This window comes from Camelus bactrianus, chromosome 22, assembly GCF_048773025.1.
Source record: "Camelus bactrianus isolate YW-2024 breed Bactrian camel chromosome 22, ASM4877302v1, whole genome shotgun sequence".
Classification (NCBI taxonomy): domain Eukaryota; kingdom Metazoa; phylum Chordata; class Mammalia; order Artiodactyla; family Camelidae; genus Camelus; species Camelus bactrianus.
The window spans coordinates 12,283,026-12,307,419 of NC_133560.1; the positions used below are offsets into that span (position 1 = coordinate 12,283,026).

The window sequence follows — 24,394 nt, forward strand, 5'->3', positions numbered from 1 at the left end:
CTCCTCCCTCCCCCACGGCAACAAAAGGAAACTCATTTCCCATTCCTGGCTTCTCTGCCAGCCCAGAGAGACTGATTGAAGAAGGAATGCCTCCAAATGTACCGGGATGGTCTTTCCCGGCTTCTCAGTTTTGCTGCCTGTTGTTTGAAGTCTGTTTCCCACGAGACTGTGGGAATTGCAGGTGCAGGGGCCTGGGTGACAGCTGCTGTCCTGTCCTCTGGGCTGGGTACCTGCTCTCCCGAGTTTGTGTCCTGGGGCTGCGCGCTCAGACTTGACCATGTTTGGGCATGGAGGCTCGCCTCAGATGGGAACCAAAGGCCACTTCCCCAGAGACAGGCTGAGAGCCCAAACTTCCTGCTGGCGCTCAGGCGGCCTCTTTTGGGGTGGGGGCTGGGGGCCAGGCAGAAAAGTGTCTCCCTGCTGAAGACTCAAGACTTGCAGGGCACCGGGGAGACTGTGAGTACTGCGTCCAGGAGCCCCGGGGAAGCGGTTTCTCTGAAGACTGGAGCTGGAGGGGGATCCGTCAGGGAGGGGGGCTGGCAGCGGGAGCCCCCTTCCCCAAGGGGCTGTCCTTCAGGACTCTGGGCTCCAGTGGAGCTGAAGTCGGTGTCCCTCGGGACTAGCACTGCTAGCCGCTTGGTGGGTGCCCTGCTGGGGACCAGGGGTGCGAGTGGGGGCTCCATGGCTCCGTCAGTGTGGTAACACAGTGCCCTGGCCCTCAGGTCTGAGCTCCCAGAGCAACCAGGGGTCAACAGCCTTGAGATGAGGGTCAGTCCTGATACTTGTCATCAAGAAGAGGGTGGGGCAAAAAAAAAAAAAAAAAAAAAAGGCCCAGTAGGAGCACTGGGGACTTCTGCTCCAAACCTTTGGGCTTTTCCTTGTTAACAGTAAATATTTATTGAGGGCTTGCATTGGGCCAGGCGCTGAGATAAATACGTGATGTTTGATACATCGTTTGATTTTTACCAGAATCCTTGGAAGACCCTTGCTTTATAGTCACACGGTTGCTAAGTGGCAAAGCCAGGATTTGATCCCATGTCTGGTGACTTCAGAATCCCCCCCACCCCAGCCCCACACTCCTCCAGACCCTTAAACACGGTCCTCTACGCCCTGTCCTTCTAAGGAAAAGAATGTCAACTCAAATACCAGGTTACCAGGACCCTCCAAATCCTGCCTAAATCCGCCCCGGGCCTCCAGTGACTTTTCTAAATGGGAAGATAAGTCCAAAAAGTCCAGAGACATTTCGCCGTTCTCCACACTGAGAAATGCTTCTTGGAGTCTAACTGAAATCCTTCCTTTTACAGCCGCAACCCGTTTCTTCCTGCCAGGCCTCAGGGGCTAGCAGCCGTTCCGCCCTTCCTCCTGTCTGAAGGCTCTCACTTGGATGCTAAATCCTATCTCTGCATCCCTATCCGTATCCTCACCCCATTCTTTTATCCCACATGGTCTTAGGAGGGTTTCTCAAAACTCTACAAGCCCACTCGCTCGGTGTGGGCAACAGTCTCAGCAGAGAATGGCAGACAGGGGGCATCTGAACTAGCGGCAGGTTCCAGACTTCTCTGTGACAGGGGAGCCTCCTGCCTCCTTTCCTCCTGAGGACCCTGCCCTCCCCAGCCTCAGGGGGGCCCTGGGTGGGGGTGCCGTGCGGCAGACAGGCCAGTGCCTCTGGGAGGTGGAGCTGCTTAGCCTGGAAGGCCGGGGACACGCCCAGGGCAGGCCCCACCAGGATGCCCCAAGCTCCCAGGAAAGAACTGGTTTTGTCGTGAGCACTCAGCCAAAGTCCTCCCTCCAGGGCAGGATTCCCTGTGCGCCCAGAGCCTTGTGTTCCACAGTCCCGGGGCTGGGACCGGGTGCCAGGGACCCTAGACAGTGTGGCAGGTGGCTGTGTCCCTTTACCTGTGCAAACATGGATGGGTTTGTTGAAGTGACCCCAGGTAAACCACGATGGAGGCCGTCCCATTCCCACAAGACAGAAGGACAGATGTAATAAGATGGAAAGGATCTTTCTCTGTCAAGGGAACATTTTTCCCCTTGTGACTGTAATGTCTCAGTCAGAATGTAGGGAAACCCATTTCTCAGTGTCCCAAATGTGGGAGGAAAAGCCATCATTGGGTGCCATCCCCGTCGATCATCTTGGAGGGAGTGGCAGGGCTGTAAACTTGGTAACTGACCCCTGGGGTCTTTTCTTTAGGACAGCAGGGGTGGGGGTGAGGTGGCAATTGGGGTCGGGGGAAGGGGTCAAGGATCTCTGATTGGACACTTGAAACAGTCAGTAGTTACAGGGGAAGAGAAGCCTGAGTAGAAAAATAAAGCACTTTGCTGAAATCTCTGTGGACTAATGCCTGTCTCCTGGTTACTCACCAATCTATAAAAATAACATTTATTACTTTAGGGACCTGGCAGGGAAAATAAAAGTCCTTTCTGATATCTGGCTAAAATTTCCCTTAAAACAGGGATTACAGAGAAAGGCCCCAGGGCCCTGGTGTCTTTGGTAGAAGCAGACTATTGCTACCTTAAACACCAAACAGAAATCAACAGCAAAGGAATTTACCGAAGGCTACGCGGCCACGCAGGGAGCAGAGGGGAAATCCACTCCCGGGCAGAAGCCAGGCAGCTCTGACTCCAGGCAGCACCCAGGTGGCCAGAGTGACACTCCTGGAGGGTGTTTAGTGTGACCAGCAGGGGAAGGAGGGACTCTGCTTGCACTGAGGGGAGGCGGATTCCCCAGAAGAAAAATGAGGGGATTCCCGTCAAAGAAGGGGGAAGGGAGGAAGATGCCAGCTGTGTCCCCCTATTCTGCTCCAGTCCCCATATAAGAGAGCAGTTGCCCTCTGCCCTCGCTTGAAGGCGGGGGTTGGGGTGGGTGGGGATGGTGTTGAGGGCTTACAGGATGCTGGCTGCGGAAACGCCTCCTTCCACCCCGTTGCCTGTGGCTGCCCTCTGGGGGCCCTGCTGTCCCTTCTCTGCAGGCTGCGCCCCCCACCCCCGCCCAGCAGCCCTGCCCTGGGCCTGTCTCGGCAGACCTGTGAAACGCTCCAAGATTTCCTGAGATGGGTGTCCTCGGAGAAAGTGCACGCATGCGCCACCTCTGCTCCTTCCTGTGTTTGCTTAGCTCCCGTGTTAGTTTCCCATCGCTGCTGTAACAAATGACCATACACTTGGTGTCCCCAAACGACAGAAATCTCCTGGCACACAGTTCTGGAAGCCAGGGGCTCAAAACCAGCAGGGTGTTGGCAAGGCTAAAATCAAGGTGTCGGCAGGGCTGTGCCCGCTCCAGAGGCTTAGGGGACAATCCACAGTTCCCCGCCTCTCCTGGTTTCTGGCGGCCGCCCGCATGCCCTGGCGCACGGCTACGTCACTCCAGTCTCTGCTTTCCTGGTCATACCACCCTCTCCTTTTTATGTCTAATCTCCTTCCACCTCCTTCTTATAAGGATCCTTGTGGTCTACGTGGATAATCCAGGAAGATCTCCCCATCTCAAGATCCTTAAAGTCTTTGCCATGTAAAGTAGCAGTCACAGATTCTGGGGCTGAGAACATGGGCGTCTCGGGGGCCTTTACTGAACCTGTCACACACTGTGTGACCTTGGGCAAGTCGCTTTACCTCTCTGAGCCACAGGTCCTTCATCTGTAGAACAGGGATGATAATACTTGCCTCTCAGAGCTGGTGGGAGGTTTCCATGGGGTCAGAAAAGCCCTCTGAGGTTGCAAAGCTCCAGATAAAAACAGAGGTGATGTTGATATCTGAGCATCCTCTCCTGTCACCTGTCGTCCCTTCTGTGGATTTACCTGTCACCTGTGCTGATCTCCCGTCTGTCTGCCTCTGTGGTCCTAGAAATGAACACTGTTCCCAGTGGACATGGGGAAGAAGCTGGTGATGGCCCAGAAGCGGGGAGAGACCCGAGCCCTCTGCCTGGGCGTGGCCATGGTGGTGTGTGCCGTCATCACCTACTACATCCTCGGCACGACTGTGCTGCCCCTCTACCAGAAAAGGTACCAGACTCACTGATCTGCCCCCATCCTCCAGCCTCTCCCCTAAAAGCCCAGTCTGCAAGGAGCCCCCCCCCTTTACTTTTATACCAGGCAGGAAGGTCGGTACTATTCTTATTCTTAGGGTCTAGGGTTCAAGTGCAGGGAGGGTGGGCCAGACTGGACCCTGCACATCTGGGATTCTGAAACTTGGGGGACACAGATGCAGGAGGCCCTTCTCACAAGAAACAGCAAATGACCAGAGCAAATGCCCCAGTGCGAGTCTGATCCCAGGAGGAATCCGAGTCACAGAATTTTGTAGCTCATCTGCAGTTTGACTCTCTTTCACAAACCTCCGAGTCAGGTGGGCATCTGTCCTCCTGTTGAACATCTCAAGTGACGGGGAGCTCACTACCTAAACCATACACATCACTTTATTTGAGGGCTTTCCTGATAAGCAGGAAGTGTTTACACTGAGCCAGAATCTGTCCCTCTGGAGCCCTGCTCTAGAATCTCAGAGCCTGTTCCATGCCCTTGCTCCCTGGCATGTCAGCCACTCGAGCTTTTAAAGGAAAAAGCTGTGAAGTTCCTGATCTGTGCTCTAATGGGAACAAACACGCTCAGTTCTGTCAGCCTGATCTTAGGATTAAGTCTCAGGCCTTTGCCTCTGGGCACGTTCCAGCTGCTGACAGCCCCCTCTGCCTGGCAATGTGTCTCCTGCCTAGTAAATGGGAGGTGAGTCACAGTTGATTCACGGGTGTGCTGATGGGCCTGCTAAGCCTCTCCTGGGCCTGCTCCTGCCTCGCTTTCTACAGCACTGGAGCGATTCCAGGCTGGAATCTTACCGAGCGAGGCCTGGCTCAGAGCAGCCGTGTGCCTCCAATACCTTATCTCCACCATCTCACCCCCCTTCACTGCCCCCCGGCACAAATCAAGCCCCTCCTCCATCCACTCTATTTAGGGAAAAGGGAACAGATTCTGAAGCCATCCAGACCTGGCCTCAGGTCCTGTGTGGCCTCGGAAAAGTCACTTGACCTTTCTGAGCTTCTCTTTGACCCTCTCTCTGCAAGATGAAGATGATGTGAAGAAGGGGTCTGAGGTTTGGCTGCCCGTCAGACTCATGGCAGGGTGGTTTCCACCTTAGAAACCACCGCCTTAGAAATTCTGATTCACTTGTTCTGGGGAATGGTTTGAACATGAGAATCTTTAAAAGCTCCCCAGGGTCTTGGGTGAGCAGCCAGGACGGAAGTCATTTATATAGATGTTTGTCCAAGAGGCCAAAAAGCATGGATATTCTGATTCTAGGATTCCTTCCTGGGCCGTGGGACTCTCCTGTCACAGTCCTTTAGTGCTGGGTGCTTATGGCAAGATGAGGGTCTCTGCCTTGGGTCTCTCTAAGGGGTTCAAACTGGGAGCTCTGCGAACCCCAGGTCCTGAGATGTATACGTGTGTGCATGGTCTTCCCAGTGTGTGGACCCAGGAATCCATGTGCCACCTGATTGAGACCAACATCCGGGACCAGGAGGAGCTGGAGGGCAAGAGGGTGCCCCAGTACCCATGCCTGTGGGTCAACGTGTCATCCGTGGGCCGGTGGGCTGTGCTGTACCACACGGAGGACACGCGGGACCAGAACCAGCAGGTACTGACCGAGGGGACGGGCACACATCCCCTTACCACTGGCAGGTGTGCCGGCCTGGCCCTAACTGGAGAGGAGAGGCTGGGAAAGACAAACCCACTAGAACGGGGGCCACAGCTGGTATGAGGTCCAGCCAGACTTAGCTTCTCTGTGTTGGAGTCCAACAGACCTGGCTTTGAATCCCTGCTCTGCCCCTCACTGGCTGTGTGATGGGGGCAGCCTCCAGCCTCCTTGGCCCTTCTAAGCGTCAGTTTCTGCATTTGCTGAAGTGCTTTTATGAAGTCAGACTGTATATAATGTGCCAAGTTCGATGCTGAGTGGATAGCAGGCACTCAAAACCAAGCAGCTGTTAGCAGTGTTGGCAGTCTTACTTCATTCTGCAAGGTGAGTCATGGGAGACCAGCCCAGAGCTGACCCCACAGAGGGGAACCCCTGTGACTCCCACTCTAGGAAGCCAGAGGCCCGGGCTTGGTGCAACATTTGGAGGCCAGTGCTGGGGAGATGTTCCCATCACTGCCTCTCCTCACCCCCCACCCCAAATCCACCAACACAGCCCTTCCTGTAGGAAATACAAGTTGGCCCATCTTCATTCACTTGCTCATTCATTCAGCAATCCTTGAGCACTTCCTGTGTTAGGGGCTTGGGACTCAAGAGGCAAGAGCTTTTACGTGAAATCATGCCACGGAGAGGAACAAAAAAATTACGGGGCTTAAAGAAAGGAGTGACATTTCCTAGCCTCAGTGAGGTGAGGGAATCAGAAAGGCATTTGGGTTAAGAATCAGGCAGGCACTGGTTATGCAGAAATACGGAGGGGGGCACAGCTATCAAGGGTGGGAACAGAGCAAGGAGAAAGCAGGCTGGGTGGAGACAGGGATTCCAGCACCCACAGAGGCCATGACACAGGATGGGCTGTAGCTGGAAAGGGCTTCAGAGGTAGACTAGGAGCCCTCTGTGCTAAAAAAGTGTGCAATCAAAATGGGTCTTTTTTAGTTGTTGTTGGTTTTTTTTGTTTTTTTTTTTTCTGAGAGAAGCAAGGCTTTAATGAAGAATGCGGCATGTTATGGAAGGTAATTCTCATTTAAAAAAAATTACAGAAAACACTTCACTGAAATTTTTTTTTTGCGAAAAAGACAGTCTTCAAGGATGTCTGGGAGGAGACAGGAATGCTGAATTCCAGCACGCAACACTGACACAGCACAGCTAGGGAAGCAGATGAGGCAGGCATTTTACGAAGAATGGGGTGAGCTTGGGCATTTATATTCAATCAGGATTTTGTTTGAACCTTAACAGTCCGGCATCGGGAAAGAGACTGGGAAGGAAAGATGGGGGAAGGGCTAAGCTTATCCACAATCACCACTTTACAACAACATACACTAGTTCAAGCACATGAGACGTAGAGGTTAATCCCACCCACGCAGCCCAGCAAACATGAAGAGCAAATGCCACGGCAGCCGGGGCTTGGGGTTGACGTACTGGGCACACAGTTTTAAAGAGTCTCTGATGCCACCAGGGCTGGTCTCTCATCAGCCTGGGCTCAGGACACATGAAGTTCCTTTGCATTTGCAACGAAAGGCCAGAGCTTTGCCTGGAACAAGCTCACTCCAAATAATGCTGGTTTTAACGTGAGAACCAGAGTCCCACACCAGACCCACTGAAGTAAAACCTCTGGGCTTCTAGGTGATGCTAAGGCCCCATTGGGAATGACTGCTATGAGCAGCTGGGAGTCTTTGAAGGGTCTGGGGTCCCGGGAGAATGATCACAGTGATATGGAGCAGTGTAGGGTTCAGTTACTGGGGAGAGAGGTGGGGGGCACAGCAAACACCCAGGACAGGGGATCCTGCAACAGGGATGGATGCTAGCAGCCAGGATTTGATGGCTGATGGGATGGGAAGGGGCAGGGTGCCTGGGGGGTGGGGATAGTGGGATTGTTGACAGTGCCAGGGAGGTTATGGGGAAGTGCGCCTGAGCGGAACAGGGAGGCCTGACTTGTTCTGTCATCACTAGCATGATTCAGCCATGCCAGATGGAGCTACGGCCTCCAAACCCACCTAATCAGCTCCTACCAGGACCCCTGCCTCTATGTTGGCATTCAGGGAGCCCCTCATTTATTCCAAGAATCAAGAAGCAAATTTTCAAAGACAAGCAGAAGTGATCACAGCATAAAGGGTCTAGAGTAACCACAACCTGGCAAAGGACACAGTGGGGCCCCAGGATACGCACACATCCCCATGTCAGAGCTTGTCCATGGCCCTCTTTTTAAGAAGAGAGAAAAGGGGCTGTTGTTGTAATTTCACAGTTAAGTTACAATAGCACTATTATTATTAATAGCATCTCCCATTTATTGAGCACATACTATGTACTGGGCTCTGTGCTAGGCGCTTAGCACATGCATCATCTAATTTAACTCCCATGACAATTCTACCAGGCAGGCACCCTCACAAGCCCATTCTACAAGGCTCAGAGAGGTTGTGGCCCTTGCCAAGGTCACACGACTTGGAACCGGTGTTTGAACACAGGCCTGTCTGGTTCCATCACCACACCTTTGCTCAGTGGGCTACACAAGGTCACAGTCAGAGATACTGGGGAGATGTGGGCCAGGCCCCCTCAGCTCAGGATTTGAGACCCACCTGGTACTGGGACCCTCCAGTGCCCAACCAGTCTGAATGCCGGATTCCTCAGGAGCCAGCCAGCTTCTCCCCGGCCTCAGCTGCCCCCTGGCTGGCTGGGGATGTGGACCCACATCTGGAGGCAACTCCCTACTTTCCAGGCTGTCAGAACAGGATGCAACCATCCTCTGTACTGCTGGACTGAGTGCTGTCAGGGCAGGCAGTTTTGGGGGCAGGACCTCATTCAAATCCAGGGAGAGACACAGGCCCTGGGAGAAGCTGGCTCAACACTGTCACTCATTTTGACCTGGGACATGATTGTATTTGGGCAGTGGGCCTCAAACTTTAGTGCATGAAGGGATCACCCGATTGCTGGGCCCCACCCTCAGCGATTCAGAGTGAGAAGGGAACGTGTGCTTACGGCCAGCCCGTGTGTAGTCTGCTGCGGGTGCTGCCAGGGGACCACACTTGCCGAACATCTGCTAGAAGCTCACATAAGCAACATTCAGACCTCCCAGCACGGAGCAGAGATAAAACCAGGGTCTCCACCTTGTGCCTTCTCTGCAGAGCTTTCCAGCTGGACCTCATCTGACCAGGCCAGAAGGTTACTAATAACAATGATCAGTGTCAGCATTAAATATGTACGAGGCTCTGCCTGCACAAAGCTCTTTTAAATGCATATTCTCGCTTTCCTTTGACTCCCAGTGTCAAATGCCGGCTTGCCAAGATCTTTTGTTTGGCTCACACAGAGTTAGACCTCAAAGGGTTTTTCAATTCAAATTTTCAGCAAGATTTCAAAAATGCGAGAGTCCACATGAAAATCTGATTTTCTGGCTTCTCCTAAAATGGTGAAGATCTGGCTGCTGTAGGTCTTCTGGATGGCCTGGTATCTGTTGTCCAGATGGGGAGTGATGACTGCCAGGCTGGATGTGTCTGGCTCTCTCCATCTCTCCAGGCGGCACCACTCCCCTGCCAATTCTCCCTGGCACCAAGGCAAGTGTCCGTTGGCACCTGCCATCTTATTCCCTCACCTGCTTCATTTGTGGATGTTACCTGCATCAGCCTTGTAAGCAACTGGGTGTATGTCCTCTGCCCTGAATCCAAATGTAGACCCCACGCAGGCTGTGTCACGCATCGGTCTCCTTAGACGATTGAGTTTGAAGTCCTTTAATAAACTCCTTTGAAAAGATATTGCTATTAGCCCATTTAAGGTATAAAGACATCAAGGCTCAGAATGGTTGGCAATTTGCCTATGGTTTTGTAGCCAATGGGAGCAGAGCCAGGGCTCCAGCTGGGGCTTCTGCTTCCAGGTGTGCAGTGTGGACCCTGAGCAGCTCCAAGGCCACCACCTTCCCAAATGACACTGTGTAGGCACCTTCTAGAACCGTGCAGTGTGCCGCCTGCCAAGCTTGGACACTCCTGACTCCCACCCAGGGGCCTGACTCCAAAGCTTTACTTTACTCCATGCCAGGCCCTAAGAAACAAGGACTTCCATGCCCACAGGTGCCTCCGTTTCTCCCCTGCAGTGCTCCTACATCCCAGGCAGCCTGGACAACTACCAGATGGCCCGGGCCGATGTGGAGAAGGTGAGAGCCAGATTCCACGAGCACCAGGTTTTCTACTGCTTCTCAACGACCCGGGAGAATGAGACCAGCGTCCTGTATCGGCGCCTCTACGGGCCTCAGACCCTCCTCTTCTCCCTCTTCTGGCCCACCTTCCTGCTGACCGGCGGCCTCCTCATTATCGTCATGGTGAAGATCAACCAGTCCCTCTCCATCCTGGCAGCCCAGAGGTAGACCCATCCATGCCACATCACTGCTTGGGCCACAGGGGACTGGATGGGTCCCAGGGCTGCTCCCCACATGTGTACCCCTGCCTCCTCCCCCTGTCTTCCCACTCTCCCCCTCCAATACATTCCATCCTCCATTGCCTGGGTGGTCTTTGGGAAGTCCTTCTGTTAAGCCATTTCCCGCTCCCCAGGGCTCATGAGAACACAAGGCCAGCCGGTGACAGCTCTCCATCCCCTGTCCCCACTCAGCTGACTCACATCTATTTCTATTGTGCCACTGTCCACTGCCCTGATGACAATGATCCTTGTTTCTGGGCCTCTGTCCTAGGGCGGCCGGCTCAAAGACCAGCCAGTCCCACCCAGTAAGCCATCCCTGGAAAACCCTCAGTGCCTTTTTTGAATTCTATTATGAGAACAGCAGCAGCCCCCACGTACAGAGCACATTTGAAACGTCGCTTGTGTTTAGGGTTCTCAGAGCTGTATACATTTTTATCCCAATATTAACAAATAGAGGTACAAGCTTCCAGTCATAAAATAAATAAATCATGGGGATGTAATGTACAGCATGGTGGCCATAATTAATAATAGTTTATTGCATATTTGAAAGGTGCTAAGAGTAGATCTTAAAAGTTCTCACCATAGGAAAAAAAAATCACTATTTGTGGAGATGGATGTTAACCAGGCTTATTGTGGTAATGATTTTGCAGTATATACACACTTCCAATCATTGTTATGCACCTGAAAACAAATAAAATTTTATATGTCAATTATACCTCAGTTAAACAAATATATATAAAAAATAAAAGGCCATAAGGGAGTGATACTAAACTATATCAAAATATTAACTGGGAGATAGTGGTGATTTTAATTTTCTTCCCTCTTTTTATTTTTGGTACTTTTCTAAATTTTCAACAATAAAAATGTTTGGCTTCTTTGTGCTTATTTTTAATCAGAAAAGTAACAGTAGATGTTATTTTGAAAAAAAAAAAAGTTTGAGAGGGTGAGGTTCCCCGTCACCAAGCAGATGGAAGTGGCCCAGGGAAGGGGCCAGAGGCAGGCTTTTGAGAACACACAGTTCTAAGAGCCCAGTATGGAGGGCAAGTAACCACATAATTGGGGATTTACGACGTCCAACGCAGATAAACACGGGCCCTGGTCTGGCATGGGAGCCTGTCTCAGGCTTGGAAAGGGGATAACTGGGGGGAAGCCATCATCTCTGCCATTACTACTCCAAGAACTGGTCCTCAGGCAGTTGTTCTCAAAGTGTGGTCCCTGGACCAGCAACACGTGTAGGAATGCACATTCTCAGGCCCTCAGCCCAGCCCTACTAACCAGAAACCCCGAGGGGGAGCGATGGGGAGCATGGGGAGTGATTGCGTGGGGGTTGGGGGAGGTGGGCTGCACTCTGTGTTTTGGCAGTGGCTGCGGGGAACTCTGATGTGTGCTCGAGCGTGAGACCCACTGGTGAAGAAACCCAGGGCCCTGTCACTGGGCTTTATGGACTGAACCAGTGACTTTTTGTCAGCTCAAGTCCTGAGCTGGATGGGAAGTTAGGCTGGTGTCTCTAAAGTTCCTTCTGGAGCTGTGATTCCAGGCGCAGCCCCGAGTGGGAACCCTGTCTCCACTTCCGCCAGATTTCGTCTCTCTGATTCTCAGTTGTCCCATCTATAGAAGAGAGACTCCTCCTTTTGGGTACTTGGAAGGGCTGAATGAAGGTCTGGCACATAGCAGATGGTCAAAATGGAAGCTATTGTTAGTAACAATAAGAAGTAATGAAGACTCAGAAACTTCCAGGAGAAATTATACCAACAATAATGCTAACTAGCATTTATGGGTGCTTATTTCTAACGTGCCAGACACTGTGCTAAACAGATTGCCTCGTAAAAATTCAGTGAAGCACTGCGGAACCCACCTCACAGATAAGGAGAAGCGATACAGGACAGTGGTTATGTATGTGGACTTGGGATGGGCACCGCCCGGGTTCAAATACCCAACCCTGTTATTCACTAACTGGGTGACTTTGGGCCAGTAAGTTCTCCATGCCTCGATTTCCTCACTTGCAAAATAGGAACTAATAATAATATTTCCCTTTTAGGGTTGTTGGTATTAAATGAGTTATTGTATATTGTTCCTAGAATAGCGACTGACACATGATAAATGCTATATAAGATATTACGAAAATCTGAGGCTCTAAGAGGTCATTGGTCAAGGTCAACCATATAGTAAGTGAGGAACTGGGAACCAAGCCCTGGGCTGTGTGATTCCAGAGCCTGGCTGGTCAACTACAGTACTTGAGCAGACTTAGCTGAAGGGCTGAGGGACCCAGGGGCCCCCAGGGGCCAGGGAAGGAACAGTGTTGCATTTCTGGAACCCCATGGTGTCCTCATGCAAGTCAGGGATCTGGGGGTCGCACCTGGAATCTGCACCAACATCTGTCACTTGCAACCAGGGAGCCGTGACACAGCCTCCCACCTTCCAGGTTCTTATGGAGGACAGCGCTTCCAAGGGGAGGTGGCAAACCATTCCGCAGGGTTTCTCCATTCTGGGGTCAGGGAAGTCCAAGGGTCCTGTGAGTCTTTTAAGAAAGTCTCCGTTGTGATATTATGCAATAGTTTGGTAAGATATTGCCTTTGGGGGAGATTAGGTAAAGGGTGCATGGGATCTGTCTGTATTATTTCTTACAACTGCATGGGAATCCACAATTCTCTCCAAAATTTAAGTTTAATTAGAAAGGAAAAAAAGAAGAAAACAGTGCCCATCGTGAGTCTCACTTACAGGGGTTCCTTTGCATGTGGTTTCCCTGTACCGGCATTTGGGGTTGAAATACACAGAAACGCAGACTACCCAAACAGCCCCTGCAGGGGGAAAGGCCATGACCTTCTAGAAAAAAGTGCCTGGGGATGCCCAGCCCCCACTGCCCCATGCATTATTAACAATGACCTTCATTTGCTTGAGATAAATGTCTTCCTCCTGTCAACAGAGTTTGGCCTACTTCTATCAAATCCCATACCTGCCTGCTGCTCACAGATCTTCATGTCCAAGATGAGTGTGAAATAATGGGCATTTAAGCATGATGGAGTTAGACAGGGAGGAAAAATGTTTTTGGAATAATATCTGCCTGGGAGCAGAGCCCGCATCTGTTCTTGAAAAAAATCATTGTACTAATGAATGTCTAGCGCTTCCACTGGTTTTGTTTCTTCTCTCATGGACCAGTGACTCACACCTGAAGAGATGCATCTGGATTGCTCCCCCAGAACCCAGATCACTTGGCAAGGGGAGTGGGAGGGGCAGAGATGAAGCAGACAGGGTGCCTGCCTTCAAGAAGCTGTTCATCTTCCTGACACTCTCCCCTCTAACCCCCACCATCAGCAAGGGCTTCCTGCTTCACAGGGAAGAGCCTAATATACACAAATTCAAAACAATGCAATACAAAATATTAATAAAAATCTCAGTATTGGTGCCTTACTGAAATGATGCCAGCCTCCCTGCCCCTAATAGTCATTCATTGAAAATTCCTCCTAATTTCAAAACTCCTTGGGTGTGTGGCTTGTACACTGCATTCAGTCCGTTGCTAATTGGCAGTACAGGCTGGTGCATACGAATATCCCATGAGTTTGGCGTTTGGGGGAAGTTGAATTATATGAAGTATTTGCAAAGATACTGTTTGAACAGAGTGCATCTGTCTTGCACCGCTTCTCCAGCCGCTGCCCTTTCACACGGAGGGAAAACAGAAAGACCAAAGCAAGACCAGAAAGACATGAAGAGATTCACCGCGGTCTAAGGGAAGCAAATCACAAAGTGGAAGCTTTCAAGCTCAAAACTCTTTTCATATAATATATAGATATTATTTGCTTTTTTCACTCTCATTCTCTCACCAGCATATGGGGAATTTTTCAGCGCTTCTGTGACATGTGATACACAAAAGACTGAATGCAGATAGGCGAAACCAGCTGCCTTCTGCTAAGCCAGACAGTAAAAAGATCTGCAAAAATGTAAAACGATGCCACTTTGCTCGATAAATCTTTTAAAAAATGTACTTATTTTTCATAAAAATATGGTCCTTTTGTTCACACGTAATGTGTTGATTATTGTTATTTTAAAATAAATAAATTTGAACGAAACATTCTGAGTTTTAATTTCTAAAATGGCAGAGATTAGTAGATAGAACCCATATAAAACAAATCTTTTTGGAGCCCTCAACATATTTGAAGACTGTATAAGGATTCTGAGACCAGGAAGTTTCAGAACTGCCGGCCCAGTGTGTCCAGGGACAGGCAGGGTCCCCCCGCTCTCCCCATGCCGTGCCCTGTGCACACCCCAAGCCCTCCCCTGAGATCCCCACTTGGGGGCCAGGAGGAGCGCTTCAGTTTTCCCCATCTCCCCTCCGCCTGGTTCTCTCTTCCACAGATGTGTTAGGGTGTGGATTACCTCCCTCTCCACAGGTACTTCCCTGGATCTCTGTCATGTCACAAAACACAGAATTCAGCATCTTCCTCGATGTCCACAACTCTCCCTTCCCACTCATACAGAACATGGGCTCATCACACAAGGTGTGATGCTTAAATGCTTCGCGGGATGGGGAAGAGATGTACATAAATGCAAAGCAATCAACTCCCAACTGAAAGTTGGACAAAGGTGGTGATTCATCCCAAAGCTTGCACCTCCTCCCTCAATTAGAGAGGCTTGGACCTCTCATCATCTCCATCATCCCACACCAACCTCCCCCATTCCTGATATACCTAAAATAAAAACAGGGGCTCAAGTAGCATCTTCAGCTTTAAGACATGTCTTCTCTTTCTACTCCCAATGAGACTGTTGCCCTGAGCCCTCCCCTGTCAATTCTGAAGCCCCAGCTTTTCGACAGCCCTTTGATGTTTTATAGTCAAATACAAACTCCTGTTCTCTGAGGGTCAATGGTTCTTTAAAGACCATCTAGTGCTTCCCCCCTAGTTTCTGATCTGGTGCTTGAACCCTCCCTGCAACATTCCACTTCAGCGACAATCTGCATCCACCTCTCTTTTGATGAATAACTCACTGCACTGGGAAGTAGCCACTTCCATTTGGGGATGTAGTTAGCAAATTTCTTCCCAAACAAGAATCTGTCAACCCTCATAATAATAACAGCTAACATTTGTTCAGCACCTTTAGGCAAGGATTTGGGCTAAGCTTGTACAAATGTGGCTTTCTGAACCCTAACAATATCCTTTAGGGCATTATTATTAGCTCCGCTTCTTGGGTGGGGCAATGGAGCCACAGGGATTTAACTTGCCGCAGGTCAGAAGTTAGTAAATAGCAGAGCTGGGATTCAAACCTGAGCAGCATGGCTTCAGACCCTACTCTCTAACCACTGTGCATCCTGCCCCTTAGTCTCTGCATCAAAGATGGAGAATTCCCAGCAAGGCAAGGGCAGTACTGAGAGCCTGTCGAATGCCTCTGTATACCTTCCCACAGAGCCCAGGCTCTCAGATGGCTCCCCGGAGCCGCACCTCTGAAGAATCTACAGATGTGGAGAGGGGCTCAAGAATGCGCATCCAACAGAGCCCTGCAAAGATTCTGACAGGGGACTGCCAAGATGGACAGGCAGATGAGGTCAGCTACTATCTGCCTGTCTCCACGACCACACAGCCCCCGGCCTGTCAAACGCCCGGCAGGAATCCAGGCACGCTATGGCCACAGCCATCCCTGAGCTGGTCACTCCTCTAAAAAGCAGAACAGAAGAGACGCTGGTCTGCCCTGATTCTTTCTCAGGGACCCCATGCTTCTCTCAGTCAGCCCTGCTTACTTTTCCAAGTGTTCCCAAACCATTGGTTCAACAGTCCATTCTAGATTGTGTCCAGGAGTTGACAGTATACGTATTTACACATAGTTTTAAAGTTTTCTTTTAACCATCATTAATAAAAATTGAGCCATGCGACACCTTCTTGGGATCTAACTAATTTTTCTGTGACTCTGTTGGCCATGCAAGTTGTAGGCTTTGAAACATCTCCTACACATGTGTCTTTAAACTCCATTTAATATGCCCTCTGTTGGTTTTTTCCAACCCCTGGAATGGAAATTGCCTGAGCCACAAACCCAGAAGCTCATAGATTTGGAGTAGCCCGAGCTTCTGGGCGCTTGACCTCACGTGAGTCTCTTAGCCATGCTGGACCATTACACCCAGTTCTCAGATCTCATTCTTTGTGGGGAAGATGGGACACCCAAACAAAAAGGGTGTCACTGGCCCCTCCATCAGATCGCATGACCCAAGCAGACTCAACCATGGGTGATTTTCACTCTCTCTCTCTCAGGAAATGTTTTAATGGCTTCTTCTTATTCTTACATTTGAGGGGTGGGGGTAGGGGTTAAGTTTCCCCTTAGTGTGACCTTATTTCTTATGGTTCTGAATGATGTGTTTTGTGTTTGGAGAGGAAGACTGCAGGGAGGAAATTTCAGAAAAGTAAGAGTTCGAATCTGGCTTGTCAATGACCCTGGGCAGTTTATTTAATCTCCCTGAGACTCCATTTCCCCAACTGGAAAATGAACATCCTTTGTTTTACAGGGCGCTTATGATGATTCAGTGCATTAATGAATGTGAAACACTTAGCAAAGTGCCTGGTACATAAAAGATGCTTCAGAAACGTTCTCCCTCGATTTGAGCAAATGTGTCTCCTCTGATTATACAGATTCTTCTCTGTGAGCCCAGAGGTCTTCCTACTGCTCCTCTTTTCCAGTGAGCAACTTCCCACTTCTCTTTTTTGTGAGCATCTCTGAAGACCATCTTGCCTCTGTCTTCCCTCTCAATCTGTTTCTAGCTGTGTTGTGATCTGTCTGAAAAATTCCTGCCACGGACAGACTGTCTTTGCTTTGAACTTTCTTGAATCTACTTACATAAACTTAGTTTCCGAGGAGCAGCAGCAGGAGCACACGGGGGCCACGCCTTTCCCTGGTTGAACCATCCAAGGGCCAAAGGACCGGTTTCCATGACAGTCCACTTCATGGGAGAACCACCAACGTTGACAGCAATAGGTCTGGCTGGAACAATCCTCCCAGTGTGTGGCCGGCAAATCCCTCGGCCCAGAAATCAGGCTTAATTGGAAATTAAATTGCATTTCCATGCCAGCTGCAGGATGCTTATATCCACAGCTAATTTATCAAGGTGATGCCTCATCTCCGGCAAGCCCCTGGGAGTAGAGTGGCTGCATCCTCAAGGTTACAAGCTTGTATCTGACGAGATGGACTTTCTTTAGAGGACAGCCTGAACCCTTCACATCCCTCATTTGGGGTTTTTTGCACTTGTTGGCTGCTTCCTCTGTGACGGGCACTGTGGCAGGCAGGACCTGGAGATGCAGATCCTGGCAGGGACCAGCACTGCTCCGTAGCTGCTCTGGGCCAGTGGCAGAAAGAGAATCACACCAGCGAAGGATTCCCAGGTCACCGCCCATCGCTTAGTTATCCAGGGTTGGGTTGTTTAGGAAGGTAGGGAGTATTAGGGGTAACTTCATGGTTAAGAACCTGATTTTTCTATTTGACACTGATACCACGAGCCAGGGCAGCCAGACTCTTCGCCGAGCCCTTTACTCTCATTGATTCCATTCTCCAGGCAGCTGGAGGAAATCAGTGCAGGATGACTTTCATTATCCCCATTTCACTGATGAAAAAACTGAGACCTGGAAAGTAAGTAACTTGCCTAAGGTCGCCGCTGCCCAGTTAGTAGGCGGTAGAGCTGGGATTCAAACCGAGGTCATTTCATGGCAAGGCCTGTGCCTTTAAACATATACCATGCTTCTCCTTTATTTCCCCCAACTTTTAGTTTTAAAAATGTCCAAATACAGAAGAGCTGTAAAATTAGTACTAGGAGCATGCATACCCTTCACCTTGATTCGCAAATTATTATCAGTATTTTGCCATATTTGCACTATTCTCTGTGTGTGTGTGTGTGTGTGTGTGTGTGTGTGTGTGTGTGTGTGTGCATTTACTTTACTGAACCATCTGATAGTATGTTCACGGACATAAAACACAAGTCTGGCTTGGGCATCATGTGAGGGCGAGTTTGGCTGGAGGAGAATGTGCTCACAGGCGCAGAGACACAAGCAGGAAGTGGGCTGAGATCGTGGGGTGCGGGCTATGAGGGCCAGGCCTGGAAGTTTGGGGTGTGCTCTAACGTGGAAAGGATATAGTGCAGCGAAAGCCTAACTTCTACTGAAGGTATTGAGAAGAGTTAAAAAAAAAAAATTGAAGATGTGGATTTAGTAAATGGTATCTTTATGGTCTGATTAAATATACATGCTTATTGAAGACAATGAAGACAATACAGATTAGTATCAAGAAGAACTTTACAAATTCACCATTGATCTCGACTAAATGCCATGATAACATTTCAGTCTATTTCTTCGCTGTCTTACTTTTTCTGGAAACTCATTGTATGTGTAGTTCTGCGTCCTGAGTTTTCACCTAATGTTGTATCAATAGCATTTCTGCTTGTTAGTAAGCAGTCCTCAAAATATTTTTTCAAAGGTTTAGTATTATTCCATCAGATGGATGAACCAAAATTTGTTTAACCCACTACTTTTTGACTGATGTTGAGACTGACTTCAATTTTGCACTATTAGAATATAGTACCGTGATGAACACCCCTGAATAAAAGTCTTCTGCCTTTCTCTGATCTGCTGAGAGCAGATTTCCAGAAGTAGGTCTCCTGGGTCAAAGGGCTGGATGGACCATCTCTGTCTGGCCCGAGTGTGGAGGTGACAGGAGTGGAGGAACGGGAAAAAAATGCAGTCTGTGGGCGGCTGCAGCAAAGCAGGTGAGATGTGATGAGAATTTGGACTTCAGGGACAGCGCTGGGAATGGAAAGAGAGTGATGGACAAGAGAAACACTGTGGAGAAATAATCAATAGGACTTAGTGAGCAAGATAACCGAAGGTGTAAGGCTGGGGACATACAGAGAGAAACAGCGAAGTCAGGAGAGAGAGGTCTGCTTTGCTTGTATGAAGGTTGAGCAGAGGCCACAGGAAGACATTCAAATAGAAGGATTCATGATCCGCTCTCTCCTCCCTCCCTCCTTCTCTTCCTTTCTCCATTTACCCAGCCATTGAGTCAAGATCATCAGTGCCTTGGTGTGGATGGAAAGACAGACACGGGAAGCCAGAATATAGAACTAGGGCCTTTAACCGACACGCAGGACAGAGACTTTGGGGAAAGAAAAGAGGATTCAGAGGCGCAGGTTCAAGGACCAGCTTTGCTGCCCACCGGGTGGTTGATGGACCGCTCAGCTTCCCCTGAGGGCCTGCTACGTGGCGGGCCCTGCACCAGGCGCTGGGAAAGCAGCAGCGGCCAGGACTATCCCTGCTCCTGTGAAGCCGGCCTCTCAGTGGACAAGCCAGGCCAGAAATGAATGAATAAACATGTGACGTTATTAGAGGAGTGCTACTTGGGTAAACGAGGCAGCGTTAGTAGACGGAAAGTGGCGCTGTGTGTGTGGGGGAGGTCAGGAGGTGGGGGCGACTGTAGACAGGAGGGGCTTTGAATGAATTTCGGGAGAGAGCCTGAGAACTGGCAGGAGGTGTCGCAACAGAGGGAACAGTGGGTGTCAGGACCCAGAGCCTGGAGGAACTGGTTTCCAGCAAGAGCAACAGGGCCTGGTGGCGGGGCCGGGGGAGAATGCAAGCAAGGGAGGAGGCCAGAAACGCAGAGGACAGATCATGCAAAGCCCGTGGAGCACAGAGAAAAGTCTGTGTTTGACGCTGAATGTGTCAAGAAATCACTGGAGGCAGAGTGGTGTACAAGAGGATTCTGTATTCTAAAAACATGGGAATGGATGAATAGCAATGGATGAATGGATTTTTTTTAAAAGTATATGCCTCCTTTGGAGTTTTATTCAGCCTTAAAAAAGGAATGAGTTTCTAATACATGCTACAACATGGACAAACCTAGAAAACATTATGCTAAGTGAAATCAGACTGATGCAAAAGGACAAATACTGTATGATCACACTTATATGAGGTATCTAGACTAGCCAAATTCATGGAGACAGAATGGTGGCTGCCAGGGGCTGGGCAGTGATTACTGGGTGTGGAGTTTCAGCCTGGGAAGATGGAAAGTTCTGTGGGTGCATGGTGGTAGTGATTACACAACAATATGAGTGTATTTAATGCTGCTGAGTTGCACACCTCAAAACGGTTAAAATGGTAAATTTTATATTATGTAGGTTTATGACAACAAACCAAACATGGGAAAGGATGCTATGCAAAGAATTGTCTCTGAGGCGGATTCCTTTCCTAGGGCTGCTGTAATGAAATATCGTAGGCTGGGCAACGTAAACAACAGAAATTGATTTCTTCCATGGTTCTGGAGGCTGGAAGTCCAAGAGCAAGGTGCTGGCAGGGCTGGTTTCTGGTGAGGCCTCCCTCGTCTGCTTGCAGATGGACGCTGTGTCCTTCTGGCCATGGTCTGTTATCTGTGTGTGTGTCTCTTCCTCTTCTTATAAGGACAGCAGTCCTATCAGATCAGGGCCCCACCCTTATGACCTCATTTAACCTTAATTACCTTTTTAGTCTTATCTCCAATACAGTCATTTCAAAGTCACATATGAATTTGGGGGGCTGAGGGGGGCGGGACACAATTCAGCCCATAGCAGAGGGTGACGGTGCTGAGGGATTGGACCCAGGGTGTACTTCTTTTGTACTGTATGGGATCTCCAGAGTCACAGCTCTGGCTTTGTGATTGGGCAAGTTTTCCAATCTCTCTCGGCCTCAGGGTGGGAATAACAAAAGTAGGTAACTCACAGGGCCAGGGCTGGATGGAATGCAGGGATCCTTGTAAGGCCCTGGCAAATAAACAAAGGAGGGTGAAAATGACTGTTCCTTGCACGGTGCCTGCTGAGTTTGGCACGACGGGCTGCTGTTTCTGGACTCGTGAGGCGCGGGCAGGGTTAATCAGCACCAAGACAGCAGGATCATCCCTCAGTCCAATATGCCTCGTGGCTTGGGAACATCTCGGGCTCCAAAGGACAGCGGGTTCCCGGCTGATGTTTGCAGATAGTGAGCTGCAAGCCTGGGCTTGGCTCTGCCTGCCAAGCACAGATGGTTTGAAAACATGCCACCCAAACTGGCCCAGGGTTAATCAAAAAGATTACAGGAAGAAAATTGGGGTAGGCTAACCCCAGCCTCTCAGACACCAGCCTCAGAATCACATCTCTCCCTCCTTGACTCCTGCCCAATTATCTGCCTCTGCTTCCAAACCATCTCATTCCAGCAAGAAATGAAAATTGGCCAGACTGGAACGACAGTGGGAATGCTCGCTGGGTGGTAATTCGTTCCTTTCCCCTCCATGCTGTCTCAGCTGGCCTGCTAGTCCTCCCATATTGTTTGGCTGTTACACCGGAAGAGGTGATCCGCGGGTGATGGTTTGGGGTGCAGCCTAGGGGGCACAGGTCTCGGGAAGTCCCCAGACTTGTGCTGCTTCAGTCAGAATAGGGGCCTTGAGACCTCGCTTTCTGAAGCAGGAGCATGTGTCACCTTCAGTCAAACTGGGAAAGAACCAGTTTTGTCTCGTTACTTTCCTATGCGGGATCTGAGTTCTAGAAATGGACGGAGTGTCATGTAGCAGGGAAAACTGGAATTTGCAGACAGACAGCCCCCGACTCCCAGTTCTGGCTCTGTTCCGAGCTGGCTGTGTGACTTGGAGTTGTGCCCTTTCCTCTCTGAAGCTCAGAACTTCTCATCCATAACTGGGGTTAACGAGAGCTCTCCCCCTCCCGGGGTTCTTATGTGCGCTGAATAAAAGGGTGCACGCGGTGCTTAGTGCAAAGTCAGACACAGAGCAGGTACCATGAGGAGTGTTACAGCAATGGCTACTAAATCTCATCATTCCAAAGCCGGAAGGAACCTTTGAAGCTGGAACTCCCTCATCTTAGAAATGAAGAAACTAAGGCCCAGAGAAGGGAAGCCACCTGCTCAAGGAGCAAAGGTGATGATCTGGGTTCAAATCCAGGCCCGGGTCCAAATCTGCTGCTCTTTGAAGCTCTAAGAACACAAAATGGAATGTGATGGCTTGAAGGAGAGAGGACCATGGCTGGCTGTGTGCTCATGGCCCTCCTGCCCCCAGCCCAACAGAAGGGAAGCTTTCTTCTGCATCCAGACTGTGAGGAGTACCGGGAGGGAGGTCACTGGCGATGGTAAATGTCTTCTCTCATGCCTTGCCCTGGAGTCCCGCTTCCACGTCCACCCAGCTGTCCTGGGGGCCTGTGCCATCTCCTCATCTCTGCTTTCTCTGCACAACTCTCTGCCCTTCTGTGGGGGCCCTCAGAGCCTGGGTCCTCGCTCCTGTCTCTCTAGATGGGGAGCAGATGGACCCTGGGAGGAGTCCGACCCCCCCCACCCCGGCACAACTGGCCAGCTGTAGTGGGCAGTCCTGCAGGGCACTCCAGAACTGGAATGGAAGAGGGGCCCTTGGTCTTGCCAGCACTGACCCCTCATCTCATCAAGGTCATCGTGGCTGGCGGCTTCTGTCAAACTCCTGCACAGAAATTCAGAACAGGGACATGGGGAGTGGGAGCCCTCTGAAGCAGCCTGACAAAGCCCTGGGCTCCAAAAAGGACTCCAGTCCTACAGCCCGATGCTGCTGGGCAGGGAAGGTTATGAGTCATCACTTGCTCAACATCCACCTGGTGCTCCAGGCACCGCCCATCAGCCCCATGTGGTGAAGGCTCATGTTCTCACAGGGGCAAAGGGATGGCCAATAAATACATGAATCACTAAATAAAAAGGCTAATTTCAGTGGTGGACAAGTTCAGTTATGGAAGTTGTAACTGAGAGTCACTGGGGGCGGAGGTGACAGCTTTGGAGGAGCAGTACATCGAGAGAAGAGCCAGACGACTTGACCTATAGCCTTGTGTCTTTCCGCTCTGCCTCCTGTCTGCTGGCTGCAAGTCCAAGGTTTAATCGCAGGAGAGGAAGAGAAGGGCAGGCACCTGACTGTCACCAGGCAGCCCTTATGGGCCGGGTACTCGGCATGTCACGTGCACCATCTCCTTGTAGCCTCATGAGCTGGGAATTACTGGCCCCATTTTCCAGGGCAGGACACAGACTCAAAGTGGGAAGTGGCTTGCCCCAGGCTCACCTGCCAGCAAGTGGCAGGACCTGAACCCAGGACCATCTGGCTCCAGGGCTGGGCGCTTGCTTCCCCTGCACTTTCCTGCCGTCGATGGCTGCTTCACACGACCACCTCCGCTCTTAAGAATCAACAGTTCTTAGGGACCTGGGGCTCAGGTCCAGAGAAGATTCTGTGGCCTGGAAGATTCTGGAACCCTAAGAAGAATGGGGAAGGTGAGGGTCACACTGGCACAACCAGGGACCTCCCAGCCTCCAAATGCTGATTAAGACCTGATTTCATCCACTCCATCCTGTATCTTTGTATTGCAGCCCTCCTGCCTGCCAGAGGGGCCCATTTCCAGCTACTTTTAATTTGGAACAAACTAGCTGCTCCCCCGTGGTCCTAAAGTTAATAGGATGTCTGTGCAGCGTTGCCGGGATAAGCTGCCCTGAACAAATTATTCCTGCCTGGTATTGGTGTCATCGGGTAGACGGGCCCAGAGGCCCCAGAGAGGGACAGGCTTGGCAGGTGGGGGAGGTCCCAGCTTCCTCCTTCCCCTCTGATATGGAATGACGGGGACCCCAGAGAGCACCTGGCCAGCAAAACGGATCAGGGAGTGATGGGCCTGCGACAAAGGGACAAGGGTAAGAGAGCTGTAGGCTGGGATGAGGACTCGTGGGCATCAGGAGAGACAGAGCGAGCACACTGCCCACGGTGGTGGGCGCTGGCTTAGGAGGGGAGAGCCAGGCATGGACCAGAATGACTGAACCTTCTGCCAATGACGAGGCACAAGCACTCAGAGGTTCCCAGTTGCAACCAGGGAGGGGGCCGTGCTGACACGAGCTGGTGCTCGCCTGCGCGGCCAGGACAGGGAGCTTGCTGGGGTCCGGGGTGGTGGGGGCTCTAACTTCCCCAGCAAAGGGAGGTGCACTGCGCACAAGCTGAGCTTCTCAGGAGACAGGTGATGTCCTCCTTTTGGCAGAGGGCACTGTCACATCTCACAGGTTCCCAGGTCCCCACAGTCAAGGCCATTGCTTTCCTAGACAATTCTAGCAAACAGTCTATATCTAAGTTCCAGGCTGCCTCGTGCCCTAAATCTCGTGCATTTCTCACACTTGCGCTGTGAGGAGGGAGAGCAGTGGGGGAGAGGCCCTCATGGTTGCAGAGCTCACTCACCATCCAGCAGGTGCTGGGGCCACAGTGCACCTGTCTGAGAGATGAGAGTGATGGGAGGAGGGCACACATGCGGCTGTCTTGCTGACCTTGGCCTGTGGGGTGTTCCCTTTAAGTTTATTCCCAGTAATTTTTCCCCATTAATTATTTA

General features: G+C 50.7%; 2 protein-coding genes across 2 annotated transcripts in view; one reads left to right on the forward strand and one right to left on the reverse strand.

The window, feature by feature from the left end:
• Positions 1-24,394, reverse strand: part of KCNIP1 (potassium voltage-gated channel interacting protein 1) — a 317,892-nt gene that overhangs the window by 287,404 nt on the left and 6,094 nt on the right. The gene's annotated exons all lie outside the window — the stretch shown is intronic.
• KCNMB1 (potassium calcium-activated channel subfamily M regulatory beta subunit 1) lies at positions 300-10,931 on the forward strand. Its single transcript, XM_010972252.3, has 4 exons — positions 300-456; positions 3,835-3,992; positions 5,436-5,607; positions 9,737-10,931. Exons 2-4 carry the CDS (start codon positions 3,859-3,861, stop codon positions 10,004-10,006), a joined length of 576 nt encoding a protein of 191 aa, XP_010970554.3. The 5' UTR covers positions 300-456; positions 3,835-3,858; the 3' UTR covers positions 10,007-10,931.